Below are 20,588 nucleotides of genomic sequence, written 5' to 3' on the forward strand. Positions count from 1 at the left end.
GTAGATTCGGACTCATTATAAGGAAGAACTCAGCAGAGCTACCCTAACCATCAAAAGTTTGTCATGAAGCCAGTGGTGGTGGCATATGCCTTTAATCCCAGCTCTTGGGAGACAGAGACAGGCAGATCTCTGAGTTGAGTCCATCCTGGTCTACAGAGTGAGTTCCAGGACAGCTAGGGCTATACAGAGAAACCCTGTTTCAAAAAAGAAAAAAAAAGTTTATTTTGAACAACAATGCTTTCTGTCACTGGGTATACTAAAGCAGAGAGAGGATGGCTGACCATTTCACTGTAAGGGACACTACAGAGGGAGTTGTTATCAGATTTGAATGTACATCAGTTCTAAGAGGAACATTCCATATCCAAGATTGTGTGATTTTGAAATAGCTTTAAAGATTACATAATACTTACGGAGTATGTATATTTCAGGAGTCAGGCAAAGAGGCAAACATTTTAACACTAACTGCCGATGTTAACCTACTTTTACATACGGATGAAAAGGAGCCCAAGAAACAACCCCTCTCATTTGGGAAGTAATGTTGAAACAGTTTACTTTTACAGACCAACTAAAACTGACAGGCATAGAGAACAACAACGTATGCTTGAATAACATCTGGTACTTAGAGAACTGCTTTGTCTTTGCTTGCTGTTATATAAGCTTCTTTGATTATAGTGCAATTTTAAAGCAAGCTCTTTTAGACTTTATATCCTCAGTGTATCTTGAGTCTACCTCATCTAATTCTGGATGAGAAATAAAAGATGAAAATTTTGTTTGCTTGTTGATACTTGAGAAGAAATGCAAGATAAATCATAAGTGGCTATTAACTCTTATAATCTAATAAAATGGGATAGTAATTCTTATTGAGACAACCCTCCTCCTTCATCTTTTGGTGCTGGGAATCAAAATCAAGGCTTTCACTAAGCTAGGCAAGTACTCTACCGTTGAGCTACATCCTCAGCCCTTGAGATGGAATTTATTATAATGAGTTTGGGGAAAGTTTTACTGGATTTGGAATCTGTCTGATTTACACCTATACTGGTCCTCCTCATTTCTCCAAGGTTTACTTGTATCCTATAAATGTCTCATAGACACCCTCTTTGCTGTGCCTTCATTGTTAGGTTCCCAGTACTGTTAGCAGTTTCTTGAGATAATGAGTTAAAAGAGGAAAAGTTTGTTTGGGGTTGGTTATGGAGGTCTTAGTCTATGACTGTTTGGCCCTGTTGCTTTGGGTTTGTGTGAAGGCAGCACATCATGGCCAAAGCACATGGTAAATAGAGCCCTCAGTTCATGGCCAGGTAGTGAGAGACAGAGAGGAGACCAGGGTCCCACCGTTCTTCCAGTACCAGTGACCTGAAGACTTCCCACTGATCACCACTTCCCACTGTTGTCAATCTGGGACCAAGATTTTGGGGGAAATTGTTGACCTAAACTATGACAATCTGCCCTTGGCTCCTCAAGGCCTATATCCACCTCATAAAACAAAATACATTTTGTCCTCCAAGAGTTCCCGGTCTTCACTGTGTCTGGCGATGCTTAGAAGCCCGGAGTCTCGGGCATTATTTTGAGCATCTATTTTGAGGTGGTGTTTTAAGATAGATAACATCAAATCAAATTGTAAATTATTTTAAATATATTGCCTTAAGGACCTACTAAAGAATGTGCCACCGAACTTTTGAGTGATAGTTGAAATATTCTTATGGGGGGGAAGAAAAATCAATGTTGACCGAAACATTTTCTTTGAATTTTTAATCCAATCTTTCTGTTTCACTTTTTTTTTTTAAAAAATTCCATTGAGGAGGTTGTAAATTGACTTCCTTATTCACTGAGAAGTATTGAATCCATGGCACACAGTCTAAAACATTTCTGATTTCAATATTGTTGTACATTTTTAGCTATTATTAAACCCTTTCTTACTAGTGTTTATTTCTACATAAACTACTCAGAGCTAAGGAAATTGTATGATCATTTACAAGATAATAAATCCCTGAAATTTTGTTTCAAAAAAAAAAGTCTAGAGTCTCTAAGACAGAAGACAGACTTCGCTGTGATTCCTTGTAAGAAATCAAAAACATATATCCTATTCTTCTGAAATACAGTAATGGGACAAGCAAAGGCATACGTTTGTGTTCCAAGAGGGCATAGAAAGATGAGATCAGACAAACCCAAGGCCGGTGCCCCAGCAGGGCAAACATAAAATCCTTTCTGTAGCTGGTGTTCAGGATGCTCCCTAACAAGTGTGGACAGCCAGGGGTCTGGGTAGCCACACCTAGGGCTTGTCTTGTCACTCTTTCAGCCTCTTACAGGGACACACACTGCCCGTAGTTTTCTTTGCAGGTGTTCCCCGCTCCTGGCAGTTCTGACGTTCTAGAATCTTTACTGCGGTCTACGCTTCACTCCCTCAGCTTCATTATTTTTATGTAGTTCACGGCTCCTTTCAGGGGCCCCCAACCCTGCCACAGATTGTCTGACTTCCTAGGTTTTCCTTTGTATTCTTAGGGGATATCTCTACCATTACATCATATTAACTAAGATTTATTTATTCAATGTCTGAGTGTTTTGTGTTCATATATGTATGGGCACCCTAGTGTGCCTTGTGCTGATGTAATGTAGAAGAGAATTTCAGATCTTTTCTTACAAGAGTTATAGACATTGTAAGATGCCACGGGGTGCTGGGACCCACACCTCCATCCTCTGCAAGAACAGTAAGTGCTAGTAACTGCTGAGCCATCTCTCCAGCCATAACTTGGCATTCTCAAGTACTGAAAAACCATCATGCTCTTCCTCCATGTACAATGGAACCAACTGACGTCCATTCTTGAGTGGTCTTGTCACAGGTCCAAAACAAAAGAGCAAATCAAATATGGATTGAAGTCTTAAACTGTGAACCAGAATATACCCATACATAAATTATCTTAGGTACTTATTGTAACAAGAGAGAGCTGGCTAATAGAAAGTGGTGTTACGTTGTAGGGCAACTGACTACAGCTACACCTGGAACAATGCAATAACAGTCCTGGGAATTTGTTCATGGAAAGAATCTGAAAAGACAGAAAGCTTAATATGCTGAAAGCACAGTTTAGCAGGTGATTGTGGTAGAGGCTCAGAGGACTAGAATACAGATGAGAGTGCAGACAGTAAATACTGTGCAGATGAGGTTTCCGTGGAAACGATTCTATTGGCAATTGGGCTAAGCACCACCCTGTTAACCTGTGGAAACAGCTGGACTACATTTTATCCATGCCCTGAGACTGGGAACCTGAGCTTAAATCAATAGACCAGTTTATATTTTAGAGGAAATTTCAGAGCAAAAACGGCATTCAGGCCGTGCTAAGTGCTTTTAGCCAAATTTATAGCGAGAAGTAGGAGTAGAAAGAATAGAGCAGAATGATTTGAGAAACGTGTAGTTTGGCCAGAAGAATACCTATAAAAGAAATACCAATAAGTTGCTTTAAAAAAAAAAAGATAAGCGCCATTAAAAATAAGCCAAATGTTTTGCATCAGAACAATGTGTATCTCAGGAATCGGTAAGACCCTAGTCAACACAGTGAAAATTTTATTTAAAAACCTGCCCATACAGGGCTGGAGCAAAAAAAAAAAAAATGTCCATGGAGCTGGGGATGTAGCTCAGCTGGCAAAGTACCTGCCTGCTTCACAAGCACAAGGGACTGAGCCCAACCCCCAGAACCCAAGTTAAAAAAAACAAAACAAAACAAAAACAAGCCAGACTGGGCATTCGTGGCGCACACCTTTAATCCCAGCACTAGGGAGGCAGAGGCATGTGGATCTCTGTGAGTTTGAGGCCAGCCTGGTCTACAGAGTGAGTTCCAGAACAGGCTCCAAAGCTATAGAGAAACCCTGTCACAGAAACCCAAAACCAAACAAAAAAACAAGCCAGGCATGGTGATGTATGCTCGTAATCCCACAGGAAGGCAGAGACAGTGGATGGATCCCTGTGACTCAGTGGCCAGCCCACCTAGCCCACTTGGTGACTTCCAGGCTGGTGATGGATTGAGATCAACCCTGTCTTAGAAAAAAGGTGGACATTGTCTAAAGAAGAATATCCAAGGTGGTTCCCTGGTCTCCTTTTAAAGTTGACAAAACAGACTTGCTCTCTTTTTAGAATAAAGTATATTATCAACTTTTGTAAACAAATTGAAACCATGTTACCCTAAGAACAGATTAGCCTCAAACCCAAAGAGATTAGCCTGCCTCTGCCTCCTGAGTGCTGGGATTAAAGACATGCACCACCATGCCCAACCTCTTGTGTAATATTTTTGTGGGTTTTTTTCCTCTTAAATTTGATTCACCCTCTGTCCCTTTCTGCACCCTAAGTTTGAAAGAAAAATGTATCCATTCTTAATATGGCCCTTAGTTTTTCAAACTTTAAAATGTGGCTTATAATTTAAATTCTGTTAAAACCCTAATAAGATCTTATTTGGATTGGCTACATATTTGGATCCACAATAGCCATTTTTATAGTTGATTAATGAGGGTCCCTGTATCCTGAGGTTACAAGCAGATTATGTAAGGGTGTTTCAAAAGCTGGTCAGTGTTTCAATAGGTTGATGATAATTGGATGTTTAGCCTCTAATTAGGCTGTACATGCAAATAAAACAGCACATTACTTTTTTTTGCACCTCTAAAGACAAATCAGTTATATTTCAAAGAAATACTTCCTTGCAGTGGTGGAGATATATACATACATATATATGTATATATATGATATATCTATCTTTGACATATATGTGTGTGTGTATGTACCAAAAATAACTACAAGTGTTGCTACTGACTTTGGCTTCTTATCTTGCTTTTTATTGTAGTCATCTTAGTGAGTGACAAATGGTGTTTCATGGTGGTTAAAATTTGTATTTTCAAGATGGGGTGTGGTGGCGCATGCCTTTAATCCTAGCACTTGGGAGGCAGAGGCGGGTCAATCTCTGTGAGCTCGAGGCCAGCCTGATCTGCAAAGCCAGGACAGCCAGAGCTGTACACAACAAAATCCTATTTCAAAAAACAAAGCAAAACAAAATTGTATTTTTCTGGTGACTAGTGATGATTGGCATATTTTCATGTATTATGTGTATCTTTGGAGAAATGCCTAGTTAGATTTACATCTTTTAAGAATTGGGTCTTTTTTTCAACTTTTTTTTCAGATTAATTTTTAAAAAAATTATTTTGTGTAGAAGAGGGATTATATGCATATGAGTATAGGTGCCTCAGGAAGCCAGAGGCTTTGGGTTCCCAGAGCTAGAGTTACAGGTGGTTATAAACTTCCTGATCCAGGTGCTGGGAATCAAATGTGGGCCCTCTGCAATAGTAGTATTTGCTCTGTACTGTGGAGCTAAGTCCTCAGGTAATCTTTTACAAACTTTCTGGGTTTTATTTTTGATAGAATCAGAGACTGATCCCAGGACCTTGAATGCTAGGTAAGTCCTCTGCTACTGAGTAGAATCCCCAGCTCTGACTGCTTTTAGTACTGTCACTAGAGTTCTCCTAGGGTCTCAGTCACCCTGCTTCACTGTGCGGCAGCAGATGACCTTGAACTTGTTACCCTTTTACCTCCACCTCCCACATGCCACCACACCTCGCTAAGACTTCTCAGATAAATGATTTATAATTATTGTCAGGTCTTTTGAAATACAATTGCTTTTTAGTTTTGATGCTTTTGTTGTGATATCTAAGAATCCATCATCAGATCTAAAGTTTTGACTACTTTAGCCAATTTTTTTCTTTTTAGACATTTTGTTTTTTAGATTTATGTGTTTTGAGTGTTTTACTTGCATGCATGTGCACCATGTGCATGCCTGTGCCTACAGAGGTGAGCCAAGGGCATTAGATCTCCATGGAACCCAACCATGTGGGTGCTAGGAATAGAATTGGTTTTCTGCAAGAGCAGCCAGAGCTCTTATGCACTGACCCATCTCTCCAGCCCTTCATTGTCTTGTCTTCTATGAAGATCTTCTTGTGGCTCTTACATTTAGGTGTAGATTTTTGTTTCGTTGATTGTTTTGTTTTATATTTGGGTTTCCAAGACAGGCACAGTTTGATGAAAATTATTCTGATTATAATTAACTCAATCTTTCATGCAGAGCAAAGCATACATGAATCTCCTTGAGGAACAAAGTAAGCTGAATACAAATCAGACATGATTACAGTAAAACTCTTTGTAAAGTCCATAAAGTTAGGGTCTATAGATTGACTGAGAAAAACAAGCTTGCGATAATAAGGGCCTGGAGGAGGGTCAGGTGCCAGAAAAGTCTCTGGGCATGCAGATATTGCAAAGGTCACCAGGCTGGAAGGCATATTGTTGCAGCCTTCTGGGAGGTTAACAGGTATTAGCAATCCTTCCCTCGAAGGATGGACTGATAACATTTCGGGTTCCCCTGGTGCTCATCTGGGAGCACAAGGCCTCGTTGTCTCCCATAGTACTTAGCACTGTACTTCCTTTTGGGGGAATGATTTCATCAGTGCTTAATCTGTGTCTTTTGCTTCCTTTTTCTTTTGTACTCCCTTTCTGAGAGTGATGCTGCAGGTCATGTTGGCTTTGTTTCTGCCGCTTCTTGATATCAGGTTTAGGGTTTTATTATGTTGACTTTTTTGAACAGCTGTATGACCATCATTAATTTTCCAAAATTGAAAGTTCCACAATTGATGAATAAATGACATTAGTTTGCATAAATAGTTAATCTACTTGTGTTGCTTTTACTGGTCTCATTTTTAAGGTAGCTATTTATAGGCCAGGTAGTGATAATGCACACCTTTAATCCCAGGCAGATTTCTGTGAGTTTGATGTCAGCCAGGTTTACAGAGTGAGTCCTGGGTCAGCTATGGCTAGATAGAGAAACCCTGTCTCAAAAAAAGAAAAGAAAAAGCTATTTATAATGTCAAACCCAGTACTTGCTGCTGAACCTCAGCTTCGTGTGTCTTGACTGCTGAATACTCCTACTTGTGTGACCCATAGCTCGGTTAATCCTGATTCCTTTCCAGGTCTTCTCATATCATCAGGTGACTGTCACCTCACCTGTTACCCCACTTCCACTCCAGTTCAGTATACATTACTGGATGTAACTGAAACCCTTCTCGTTTTCTCCATTCTGACTGCTATCATTAGAGCCAAGTGACCTGTGCCTGCATCGTGGCCAACTTCTGGCCTTGCCTGCTTCAGTCTGTACTCTGCAGTGTAGCCAGAGTGATTCGGAAATACATCTGATGTCATATCTGCTTAAAATAATCTGTCTCATTCATTTCAGAAAATGGAATCATCAAGACAGATAAAGTATTTGAAGTGATGCTGGCTACAGACCGCTCCCATTATGCAAAATCTAACCCTTATATGGATTCTCCACAATCAATAGGTAAGCTTTATATTTCTGAGAAGTTGTGTTTTCTATGAGTTACTCTGTAATTTTTTTTCTCAAGACAGGATTTCTCTGTGTATTTCTGGCTGTCCTGGAACTCACTCTGTAGACCAAGCTGGCCTCAAATTCCCAGAGATCCGCCTGCCTCTGCCTCCCGAGTGCTGGGATTAAAGGTGTGTGTAGTATACAGATGTGAATTATAGCCCCACTAATTGAAATTTTGTTGCTCAATTTTAATAATTCCAAAATACCCTTTGTAACAAAATGCATCTTTTTCTATATCTTTAAAAATATATTATGTGAGTCAGGAAGTTGGGGGATTTTTTTTTTTTAAGGAAAAACAAAACTTTAATGAAAACCTAAGTTTTAGCTGAGTGCCAAGTTTTATTGAGGATCCTTAATTTTGAATTTGCATATTAGCATTGGTTTTTGAAATCACTATTTAAAGGGAATAAGTAAGTCATTATTGCCTTTTCTGTTTATCTGGGCCCGATGCTTTGCCTTTCCTTTGTCTTTAGAAAGTTCCGTATTTAACTCCTTGTCCTGAAGCAGGTTTTGCTGAGCTGCTGAGCCTTGGCAGTGGGCGCCTTTGAGGCTTAGAAGTGCCTCAGGATTCTGTCGGCCAGCTGCCATGTCTTCTTTTGAAGCACTGTGACAGTCAGCAAGAAGATCCTGGGGAGCTTCTGAACCCCAAGGCACCTGCTACCACCGCTCAGTGAAAACTGCTTCAGAGGCAGAAGCAGGTAAATAAATCTTGAGAATGTGACACCAAAGGGAAAGAAAACATGGGCTAAAAAACCAGCACAAGACAGTGATTTAACCATGGGCAGCAACAGAGGAGCAAATCTCTTAAACTGGTTATCTGACTTTTTAAAGTGTTGTCTGAAGTGTAAAACTAGTATTCTGCTAAGATTTTGCATACTTACTATAATTATGAAATCTGAAGAGAATGAGTGAAAAGTAATTTACCAGTTCTCAGTGTGTTGAAAGCCTTCCTGGTACAAGCCTGTAATCCCAGATACTTGGGAGGCTAAGGCAGGAAAAGGCTGATCTCAAGGCCTGCCTAGGCTTATTCGGAGATCCTCTCAAAAAGGGAAGGAGCAAAGGACCCAAGCTGGCATGGTTGGGACATGCTTGTAAACTGGGCACTTGGGGGGTGAAGGTAGGAGGATCAGGTGTCCAGGCCAGTCCAGACTAGCCTTGGCTGTGTTGAGACCTTGTCTCAGACAACAACAGTGGTGCTGGTGGAGTATCTTTTTCTTGTTGGCCAACCACGCAGAAGGCATCTTTAGCAGTAGAGGAGTTGGTTCACTAGATGAGCGCAGTAGCCTTTGCTATGATTGTATTTTCTAACTTCTACCTTACATCAGTTTTCTAACAAATTTTGCTTTAAGATTATAAAAACTGGGGAAAAATGTGAAAAACAATGTTTGGCTATTAGAAAAGGAGCTGTGTGCATTATATGGTGTTTTTGTAGCTGAGTGTGTCAACATTCTCTTCTTGTTTTGTAGGCTTCCAAGCTACCATTAGTGCCCCTCACATGGTGAGTTAACCCTACACTTGACTATGCGCAGGCACATTTACTGGAGTGACCATTTCTTTTCTTTCGTTTTGAGACAGTGTCTTACTGTATAGATCAGGCCGGCCCCAAACTCACAGAGAGTTAGTTGTCTCTGCTTCTAACTCCCAAGTGCTGGGATTAAAGGTGTGCACTAACATGCCGGGCCAAACAGCTTATTTTATACTTGGTATTTAGAAGAACTCTCCTTATTAGAAGCTGCCATCATTAAAGGTTTCAGTGTCTGTTGTTAGCACCTGTGACAGAGAAATTGAACCTAGCAAAAAGCTAAGTAAAGGAGAGAGTGTTGTCTGTAATTCAGAGGCTTATCCTGTGTGATTCTTCCTGGGTTGGTGTGAACTGATGTCTATTCACTGTAGCTGGGCACCTACAGTAGACCAGGAGACAGTTCCAGCCAGCCAACTTGGTAAGCCAATGAGCTTATTGGGGTAACAGAGACTTAGAGGAGCTTGGTGACTCACAGGCCACTGTGTCACTGCAGGAGCCACTCCATCATGGGTCATAATGTCCAAAAGCCACAGGTAGGAACCCTGCATGATCTTCAGGAAATTCTGTCGGACACATCACCCCAAATTGTTAACAGATCATCTGACCCTGAGCAGAGGGAAGCAGCCCACTGTCCATCTGAGCTCCCAGAGCTCCCAGAGCTTCCCCTCCTCCAGTGGGAGTGCTCTGACTCCGGAAGTAGCTACAGCGCCATGCTCTGGGGATCTTCAGCTTTCACAGTTGGTTTGGAAAGCCATTAGGGAGTAGTGATGGACAGCAGGTGTAAGGACGCGACTTTGGAAAGACCTGTTTAAGATCTGTTTTTTTGATCGACTGGAAATTTTCTTGTTTGTAAGTATTAGTTTCTTGAATTGGCACTGCATTGGATTTTGGTGAAGAAAATAGTAGCTTTCTGATTCTTTTAAAGTATTTGGGTAGGAAAAGCTCATGTGTAAGCTTACTTCTCAATTCTGTTACCACATATGTATTTATAATATACTGAAAATACTAGAAGAAAAATACTTACAAAAATAGAATATAAAGCATTACAAAAATATAGAAGCCAAATAAGCAGAAATTCATGGTATATCTTTTTAAAAGATTTTTTATTACATTATTTATTTCTTTTTTGTTTTGTTTGTTTTTTTTTTCAATACAAGGTTTCTCTGTAGTTTTGGTGCCTGTCCTGTAACTAGCTCTTGTAGACCAGGCTGGCTTCGAACTCAGAGATCCACCTGTCTCTGCCTCCCGAGTGTTGGGATTAAAGGCGTGTGCCACCACCACCCGGCTCACATTATTTATTTCTTTAGGGTGTGTGGAAGGGCATATGGAGGGTCAAGAACAACTTTTATAGATCTTATCTCACCTCTTACCATGTAGGTCTTGGAGTTTGAATTCAGGTTGTCAGGCTTGGCATCAAGCGTTTTTATCTACTGAGCCATTTTAGCTGCCCTAAATATGTCTTGTAATTCAAAAACATAGGGCTTTTAGAGTTGGATATGGTAGTGCACACCCTTGGGAGGTTGAGGCAGGAGAATTGTGAGTTTGGTGCCAGTAGTGACAGGTATCTTAGGGTTTCTATTGTTGTGGAGACACCGTGACCATTGCACCTCTTATAAAGAAAACATTTAAATGGGGTTGGCTCCCTTACAGTTCGGAGGTTCAGTCCATTATCAACATGGTAGGGATCATGGCAGCTGGAAGTATGGAGGTGTGCAGGCAGACATAGTAGTGGAGAAGGTGCCGAGAAGTCTTACATCTTGATAGGTAGGCAATAGAAAGTGGTCTGTCTCACTGGGTATGGCTTGAGCATATATGAGACCACCGCAAAGCCCGCCTCCACAGTGACATACTTCCTCCACCAAGACCACATGTACTCCAGCCAATCCGCTCCTCCTAATAGTGCCACTCCCTTTGGGTTCCCTTTTCTTTCAAACCATCATACAAGGTCATCTTGAGCTAGGTAGTAGGACTCTAACTCAAAAAGGGGGATGGGGTTGTAGAGAAAAATGCTAGAAACTAAGCTAAAATGAAAAAAGCTAAGAAATACTTATGTATGACAAAATAGAAAAATTCAATAAGTATTCATAAAAATACATGTTTTTATGAGCATCTTTGAAATTAGTAGAAGAAAAGTCCCAAAGAAAAATAAAGGACAAGATTGATAGTTTTTTGAGAAAGAAATGCAGTATTATTGACTAATAAATAAAAGTTATTTCATGGAAATTAGTATATTTCAAATTAATATTAGTAAAGGGCCATTTTTCATCAGTCAGGTTGCTAGAGATCAAAATTGGTAATACTTTACATTGGAAAGAGGAAACTGGTAGTTATATTCATGTGTGTGTGTATATTGCAACAGTAAAATTGTGTTTGGAAAGCCATATGGCCACACACACACACACACACACACACACACACACACACACACCCCTTAGTTACTTTTTAAAAACTATTTTTATTAAAAAAAAGAAAGAAAGAAAGAAAAACCGAAAAGCCTGGTGGTGGCACCCGTCTTTAATTCAAGCACTCAGGAGGCAGAGGCAGGTGGATCTCTGTGAGTTCAAGGCTAGCCTAGTTTACAGAGCGAGTTCCAGGTCAAGCTCCAAAGCTATACAGAGAAACCCTGTTTTAGGGCCGGGAGTGGAGTGGGGGGGGGGGGGAGTTTAACATAACATACAGATAATTCTTTTTCTTTTTGTTTTTTGTTTTGTTTTTGTTTTTGTTTTTTTTTTTGAGGCAGGGTTTCTCTGTGTAACAATCTTGGCTGTCCTGTAATTTGCTTTGTAGACCAGGCTGGCCTTGAACTCACAGAGATCCTTCTGCCTCTGCCTCCGAAATGAGGGGCCAGATAATTCTAAGATTTTGGGGGTGGCAGGAGCCATGTGACTTAAGGGAACAAGGCCTGACAATAGCACGAACAAGATCTGCTTGTGGCAAGGCCCTAGAGAGACCCTGACCCATTTGGCAAAGCCTGTGGATAGTTCCCTGCATAATTCTGGGCCTGACCCCGGGGGCATAAGTGCTACCTGCTCTCCTTGCTTTCATTATGCTGGCCACACTGCTGGTGACCTTTAGTTTCACTTTCTCAGGGTAAAATAGCTATTACAGTGGAAAACTTCCCTTGGTGACTCTCCTCTGAGTGAGCCAGAGATGTTAAAAATATACAGTGGAAGCGGGGTGGTGGTGGCGCACGCCTTTAATCCCAGCACTTGGGAGGCAGAGGTAGGTGGATCTCTGTGAGTTCGAGACCAGCCTGGTCTACAAGAGCTAGTTTCAGGACAGGCTCCAAAACCACAGAGAAACCCTGTCTCGAAAAAACAAAAACAAAACAAACAAACAAACAAAAAAATACAGTGGACCTAATTCAGCCCCTAAAGCCTTTAATGTTTCAGGTGTGACCATGAGTTCAGACTTAAGAACAGGATGTTGCCTTTCCAATGCCCCCTGTAACTAGCCTGGAAGAGTCACAATAGTTCATGAAATTTAATATTACAAATTTGCATAACTTGTGGAGAGAATGAGTTTAACCACAAGAGTCTAGGAGAAATGCTAATAAATAGATGGTATCAGGAGTTAATGGGAAGAGTCTAGAGACAGGGATTGAAGCAGAATCATAGAAGTCCACAGTTGTTTGATAGCTGTGCCAATACCCTAAGAAGTTGAGAGAAGGGCATGAGAACAAGAGATAAATGGTGCCAACCAATAAGAGTAAGTTTCTAAGTTATGTTGCTTATAGGATAAAAGGAAAAACCCGGTATATCCCCAGAGGAGAGGGAATGGTACAGAATGTAGAATGAATTGATCCAGCTTTGGCTGGTGAGTTGATTGTAGGAACCCAGATCCTACCAGATGTAAATGTTAACCAATAAAGACCAAACTGTCTCTCACCCTGCATGACGCTATAACCGCAAATGCTCCCAACTGAGCATACTGTTCTACTGTAGGTTGCCGAGTTAGGAAACTTCCTTTGTAGCTTGCAACACTGCTTACGCTTCTAACATTAGAGCTATAGATCAAATAGGTAGTAGTTACCAGTGGGAAAGATGGAAGGGGAAAGACGTAAAGGAACAAATTAGTAATTATTATAACCATTTTTAGAAACTTACAGGAACAAATCTGATTATAAAACTGTTTATGCAGACCATTAAAATTATATAAATAAAAATGATCCAGGCTATTCCTGGATCATCCAGGTTGACTTCTGCCTCCTGAGTGCTAGGATTAAAGGTGTGCAACACCACACCCAGAACTTTATATGACTTATTGTTATTATTACAGCTATATTTAGTAACTTTATTACATTTTTGTTATAAAAGATTGAAGCGACCTTAAATCTCTTCAATACTGTTTATTTGTTATAATGCATTCATACCTGAATATAGTTTAGTAGTAGAAACTTCAGTAGAAAGTTGCCAACTACTTACATGAGGTGATGTATGGGCTTCAAGAAGAAGTGAACATTTGGTTAATTTTCTTTTGGCAGCATGCATATGCACTAGAACTTCTGTTTGACCAGTTACATGAAGGTGCTAAAGCCCTTGATGTAGGATCTGGAAGCGGAATCCTCACTGCATGTTTTGCACGGATGGTAAGAACTTTAATCTCCCTCGTGAGCCTAATAGAAATATATTACATGATTAGCTATTGTTTCTTCTTACTAGTAGTTTTTTAATCTTTGTTTTGTTCTATTAATTTGGTAATTTAAACCAGGTAGAGGTGTGCACGCACCCAGAAGGCAGGCGGATCTCTGAGTTCTGGCCAACCTGGACTACCAAGCAAGTTCCAGGACAACCAGAGCTACACAGAGAAACCTGTCTCAAAAAACAACAACAACAAAAAAGTAGGATTATAGTTGCAAGTGATGGAACACTTAAACCCAAAACTGTAAAACTCAAAGAGAATTTATTTAACTTGTCTACTGGAAAAGCCTAGGGGCTTCCCTGGGTTCTTATGTAGCTGGATTTAGAAAGCCAGACTTAGCTGGGCGGTGTAGCACGAATTCTAGTTGATCTTAATAATAAAAACCCGGAGTCAGATATAGGGGTTAATGCTGAAGATCAGAGAAGCAGAGAGGCCGGTCACTAGAGAGTTCTTTTACCTTTACCAATGCTCAGACTGAAGGGGTGATCCTGTTCTCAGACTATGTCCAGACTGCATCTGTCTCCACCAAACCTCAGACTGCCTGAGCTCCTGTCTCCTCCCACCTTATATTCCTTTCTCCACCTTCCTAGTGCTGTGATTAAAGGCATATGATCCCAAGTGCTGGGATCACCTTTGTGTGAACTTCTCATTTAGACAGATTCAGTCTTGTGTAGTTCAGGGTGACCCCACGTGACCCCAACATGGCAGCCCAGTTCTGCTGAGTTCTCATCTGACAGAAGAGAATGAAGCTGGCCTGGTTTTAGGCTGTCTTACATGTTTCCTAAGAGCTTTTCCTTAGAAAAAGGTGAGGTGCTGGCTTGCTTACTGTACCTCAGTGTTTAGCAAAGAGGCTTATCTGATGAAGCTGTCCAGAGTGTAAGCAGGGGTTCACTAAAGCACTTGGAGTGGCCGTTCATCTGTGCTCAGAGTCCTGGCAGGTTGGTTATGAGGAACTCTTTGTCCAGAGAGGTCCTGGTCTATGTAACGTGAGGTGTGTGCTCTGTCTAGATGTGCAGTAGGTCCTGCAGTGTAATTCTATAGAGATAAGAGTTTCGTCTAAATTTTTTTCTTGCCATTTGTTAAATATTTAAGATTAGTGCCCAGCACACAGTGAGGGCCATGATCTTTTCTAGTGTTTTATTGGTTTTGTAGAGTTCAAGTCCTCAGAACTGGGTATCAGGAATTCTTTTATAAAAAGCTGAAAATAGCGTTTAATTAGCAAACCATTCTCTAGTGTTGATATTTTACTGGTTTCAAAGGAATATTCACTTAAAAATATCATTAGGGAACCAATAAGATGACTAATCGGGTAAAGGCACTTGCTGCAGTCCTGACAGCCTGAGTTCATTCCTGGAAGCCACATGGTAGGAGCAGAGAACAGTCTCCCCCATGTTCTCTGCCCTCTCCACACGTGCCATGGCACATGCCTCCTACACGTAAAATAAGCAAATAAATGTAGTAAAAAAGTTTCTTAGTTATCTTTTAAAAAGATACTGTTTTTCAAGCATTTACCTGTAGTTATCAGTGTTCTGTGTGTTTATCATGTGCTCTTTTCTTTCTCATTTATGAGGTATAGACCCCATTTTTTCTTAGTTTGTAGTTGAGGAACCTGATTTAGAGAATGAAGGGTCTGCATGCCTAGTGTCAGGCAACTGTGAGTGATGAAATTCAGGTAGGACCCAGGAGTTTGTTCAGGGCCTTTATTCTGTTATTCTTTATTTTGTAATCAGTGTTGATACTTAAGTCGTTTTTATATATTTATGAATTTTCTTTTTCGAGACGGGGTCTCTCTGTGTGGTCCTGGCTGCCCTGGACTTGCTGTGTAGAACACACTGGCATCTTAATTCAGAGATTGACCTGGCTCTGAGTGCTGGTATTAAAGGCATGTGCCACCTCACCTGGCTTCTATATGTATTTTCATATTTTTCACTAAAAGCAGTAGAGTTGAATGTAAAAATCCCACCTCACCATTTCTTGTTTTTGCTTTGTTTGAAACAAGACCTCACAATACAACCCAGGCTTGTCTCATTATGTAGTCAGACTGACTTCTCTTGCCTCGGACCCCCAGATTATGGGGTGGTCGATGAATAAAGTGCCTGGCTTCTTAAAAATTTTATATAATACCTTATTTTTAAAAATTTAATTTATCTTTTGGAGACAAGATCTGTAAAACTTAGGTCTTAACTCATGTACCACTGTGCCGTGAGTCAATATTTGAGTAGTTTTTAAATTATCCTTTTAGTTAGAGTTCATACAAATTAAATATTGTTAGTTAAATCCTGGCGCAAAGTTCTGGTTTTAAAAATATAGTAGTTTTCTTCTTGTTTGTTTGTTTGTTTTCAAGACAGGGTTTCACTATGGAACTCACTATATAGACCAGGTTGGCCTTGAGCTCACAGTGATCCACCTGCCACTGCCTTCTGAGTGCTGGGATTAAAGATGTGCACCACCACTGCCCAGGAAAAATATATTGGTTTTTTGAGATGGATCTCATCATATAATTGTGACCGGAACTTACTGTGTAGAACAGGCTGGTCTTGAACTCACTAATCCACCTGCCTCCGCTTCCTCAGTGTAAGAACTAAAGGCATTTGCCACCCATAATACCTGAATGAGTCCTGGATTTAAAAATTAGAAATCAAGACTGGACCGTGATGGCACATGCCTTTAATTCCAGCACTCAAGAGGCAGAGCCAGGTCAGTCTCTGAATTAGATGCAGTGTGGTCTATATAGCAAGTTCCAGGGCAGCCAGGACTATACAGTGAGACCCTGTCTCAAGAAAAAAAAAAAACAAAAAACCCCCCAAAGACAAAAAAAACAGGTGGTGGTGCATGCCTTTAATCTCAGTACTCAGGGAGGCAAAGGCAGGTGGATCGTTCCAGGTCAGTCAGGACTGTTACACAGAGAAACCCTGTCTCAAACAATTAAAAGAAAAAAATTATAAATATAAAAGGAATGCAGATTTCTTAGTAAGGTCTTGTAATTTATTTTAACTTTATAATTGCTTAAATAAAATTATTCAAAAAGTTGAAAAAGTTGTAGATGGTAATTGCGATAAACTGAGATTTTAGATTAATAACTTAAAACTGTTTTTTATTTCTCATTGCAGAATATGATTTTAATTAAGGAAACATTTTAAAGACACTCCAGAAAAGCAAATTTACCAATGCGAACTCTTGAACTACTTTTTGTTTTCCAGGTTGGACAAAGTGGAAAAGTCATAGGAATTGATCACATTAAAGAACTAGTAGATGACTCAATAAACAACGTCAAAAAAGACGACCCAATGCTTCTGTCTTCAGGACGAGTACGGCTGGTTGGTGAGTACAGGAAACTTAATGTTTCTTTTTAAGTAGATTTTCAGTATCCTTCATCTTCATTGAAACACGTAGGATAAAAACAGTGTTTTTTGTTTTTGTTTTTTTTGTTGTTGTTGTTGTTCATTTTAATGAACACACAGCGTTTCATTGCTTATGATCTCAGCTTGGTGTTTTCCTGTCATCATTGGGGTTGAGTTTGTTTTCATGTTTGCCCATTTGGATTTCCCTCTTGTCAGGTGCCTGTCCAGATATCTGGTTGCATTATTATCTTTGAGATGGGTGTTCTAGCAGTTAGTCTTGTTACTTTACATACATTTCTCCCCCCTTGGTGGTATGCATTTTCATTTTATTGCCACCTTTTATTCATCATTCATATGTTTATTTTGCACTGCTCTTGATCAAACCCATGGCCTTCCACATACAGGGTAGTTGCTATACCATGGAGGTACATGCCCAGCCCTTATGAGGCTGGCTGAATTAAGAAGTTCTTAATTTTAGTGTAGTTAGGTCAACTGTTCTTCCCCCAGTGCCTTCTGTGTCTTAAGGATATATGAAGTCATGAAAGTCTCTTCCCCGACTCCTCTGCTAGAATTCTTCACACCAAGTGTGACCTGCACAGATTTTCAAAGTGTAACTTCTCTTTCAGTGGGTGATGGAAGAATGGGATATGCTGAAGAAGCTCCATACGATGCTATTCATGTAGGAGCTGCTGCCCCAGTTGTGCCCCAGGCAGTAAGTTGGGCTTTTTTTTTTTTGTATTTGTGTGCTTTAATCCTAAAACTTAAAATATTTATATAGCAATGTAGCGATGAGTTCCAGATGAAGTACAGAATATACTTAGATGTTCATACATTCTAGTTAATATTAAATGCTAATAGTTTATTAGATAGAAAAGAAAATGTCTATGTGAGAGAATTTTGTCGAGTAGTCAAGGAGGCACTGATGATGGAACTTGAACCGGGTCAGAGTTATTGGAGCCTCAGAACTCAGGCTGTCTTCCTACAGTCTTAGTTTAATGCGGTTTAGTGATGGTGGTTTGACTGGGGCACAGGAGGAGCCTGCATATTAAGAGCTCAGTCCTTATGTAGATTTGAAGTATAAATGTGATGCTAAGAAGATGTAGATGAAAGGACTGACTTTGGGAGCAAACCTGGATCGGGAGGAAGACATTTCCTATTTTTCATTATGACTGTTAGAACTCAGGGTAATTAGTCAAGGGCAACACAGTAATCAAGTGTTCCTTAAGAAAATTAAAATGGAAAGTGACCAGATTTTAACTGAAAGACACCTTCTCTGGGGCAGTACTATCCTATCCAAAGTCAGGTTTCTTTCTTGCTTTTTTTGAATAATATAAGGTTGTATTATTCAAAGGGTAGAATATGATTTAACCATTTTCAGACCGGGAGGGTAGGCTGGTTCTGCATTCATAATATTACCCTCATCATATCAATGAAGTAGCCCAGCCTTACTTTCCCACTCTGCTGGTGCCAGGACTCCTAAATGCAGTCATGGCATTAGGATTCCCTTACCATTGTCTCAGTGATGCCCTAGATTCCACGGTAATAGGATAGCAGTTCCTTGTTAATTTTCTGTACTTTTCCCTTTTCCGTCTCCCCTTTCACAAAGATCTGGAACACACTGCACTGGCAGTAGAATTCTCTATTGCCGTTGGTTCTGCCCAAACATACCGAGCTTTTTAGTTACAGCAGGTGTTGTGTCTGGTGCTGTGAGGACAAGGTGAATACACAGCATAGTCCATCATCAGATAACTTGTACCTTAGGAGGGGGGGACGAGAGGTAAATGGCTAAGTGGGGAGCACGTTACTATGTTTTCAGCCAACAGGGAATGAAAAATATGTTTTTGGATGAGGGGAGGTCCAGGCAGTTGAAAGAGCAGCATTTACGTTTGCTGTCACTGAGTACTGTGTCAATTCCATACAGTGGCCCTCTGTTATACTAGTAACCTAGAGATGGTTCAAATGAGGCTGGGTGTGCAGTGTGTTATATAAGCAAGTACTGTGCCACTTGTGAGGACTTGAGCCACTGTGGGTTACGTTATGCTTGAGGAATCCTGGAATCAACCCCTGATTGATGGTTAAATCAAGGACACTAAGAAGTGACTACATGAAGTGTATTTCTGCTTTTGCCCATGGACATTGAACATTGCTTACGGTGCTGTCAGGTGACTTTTTCACATCTGTAATTTGGTGTGTTTGTGGGCCTTTTCTTTTTTCTCCTAGTTAATAGACCAGTTAAAGCCTGGTGGAAGATTGATATTGCCAGTTGGTCCTGCAGGAGGAAACCAAATGTTGGAGCAGTATGACAAGCTACAAGATGGCAGTGTCAAAATGAAGCCTCTGATGGGGGTGATATACGTGCCTTTAACAGATAAAGAAAAGCAGTGGTCCAGGTGGAAGTGATTTTCTCTTCTGCTCTTTCTTCTTCCACACATTCAAGGTGAAAGGGTGTGGACTTTAAGACATTAGCCTGCAAGAGCTGTGTTTGGTGGCTTCCTTCATGCTGCTCCATTAAAGCATCAGAAACTCCTCCCATGAGCCGTGTGACGAATGTGGCCTGGTCTGTTCTTCTTTCAGATTGACGCATTCCTTTAGAAGAGGGAGGGTGACAAGCCACTTAGGAGGCAGAGACAGGCAGATCTCTTTGAGTTCAAAGCCAGCCTGGTCTACAGAGGACAGCTAGGACTACACAGAGAAACCCTGTCTTAGAAAAAAAAAGGGAAAGACACTATTTTCCTGAATATTTCTAAGTCTTGTTTATAGCTGCTATAATAGGTATGGAAATAAATGTTGTGATCTAGAAAAGAGGCCACCATTTCTTGCCTTGTTCATTCCTTCTAATACCACTGGGACAAAGAGAAAGAAAGATTTGTAAAGGGGAAAAATGTTTGACATTTAAAAAAAGATCTGTCCTGGAGAAGATGGTTTAGCTTTGGGTCAGTTTCTGGGTGTGCAGCATGGTTTTAGAGCCATTGTAAGGAGTAAATGTGTAATCATAGTTTAGATTAGGCCAGCCAGTTTTGAGCTCTTCTAGCTAAGTTTGGGGAGGAGAGGGATTCCAAGGCTGTCGAGTGAGTTACCAGGTCTCCCAGCCTTCCTGGAGGACATGCACACAGTACTGTTCTCACAGCCCTCTTCTCACACTGCATCGCATGGCTCATTAGAAAGCTGCTGCCTGCTTGTGCACCACAGCATCAGCTGGATGTTCCCTTTGAAGCTGACACCACTTCTCCCCTGGAGAGAAGTGACAGCAGCATACTGGAGTGTCTGGCCAGGTGCTTAAAGCCGGTGCCCAAATCAGGGTGGGCTGACGGTATCTTTGCCTTAGAATCGTTTCTAGTTGACAAGCTTCTTCTTTTAAGAGGGACTTTTTGGTTTTGTTTTGTTTTGTATTTTAAATAAAAAAAAATAATGTAAGTACAACAGAACTCTTAATTATTCTCTCTATAAAGAAGGCAGGTACTTTTAATGACTTTTAAATCTTTCGTTGCGCATGGTGCATGCATGTGTGCCACATGGGTGTGGAGCTCAGAGAACAACTTGGAGAAGTCCACTCTCCCCTCCCATGTGGGGCCCAGGCATTGAGCTCTGTCAGGGGAATGGTAATGGTTGGTGCACTCAGGAGACAGAGACAAGTGTGAGTTTGAGGCCAACCTGGTCTACAGAGAGAGTTCCAGGACAGGC

The 20,588-nt window shown here is 40.7% G+C and overlaps 1 protein-coding gene across 5 annotated transcripts in view; it reads left to right on the top strand.

The window, feature by feature from the left end:
- The window catches only part of Pcmt1 (protein-L-isoaspartate (D-aspartate) O-methyltransferase), a 29,471-nt gene that overhangs the window by 5,596 nt on the left and 3,287 nt on the right, over positions 1–20,588 (top strand). The window contains exons 2-7 of one of the 5 annotated variants that reach the window (XM_075949425.1): positions 7,251–7,355; positions 8,870–8,901; positions 13,409–13,513; positions 16,767–16,887; positions 17,534–17,619; positions 19,128–19,297. In XM_075949425.1, coding sequence (XP_075805540.1) covers positions 7,251–7,355; positions 8,870–8,901; positions 13,409–13,513; positions 16,767–16,887; positions 17,534–17,619; positions 19,128–19,297 — 619 coding nt within the window. Of the gene's footprint in view, positions 1–7,250; positions 7,356–7,988; positions 8,102–8,869; positions 8,902–13,408; positions 13,514–16,766; positions 16,888–17,533; positions 17,620–19,127; positions 19,345–20,588 lie in introns of those variants that run through there. The other 4 variants (XM_075949432.1, XM_075949458.1, XM_075949441.1 and 1 more) reach the window with 4 other exon arrangements.

The sequence above is a fragment of the Microtus pennsylvanicus genome, chromosome 1, assembly GCF_037038515.1.
Source record: "Microtus pennsylvanicus isolate mMicPen1 chromosome 1, mMicPen1.hap1, whole genome shotgun sequence".
NCBI classification, from domain to species: Eukaryota; Metazoa; Chordata; class Mammalia; order Rodentia; family Cricetidae; genus Microtus; species Microtus pennsylvanicus.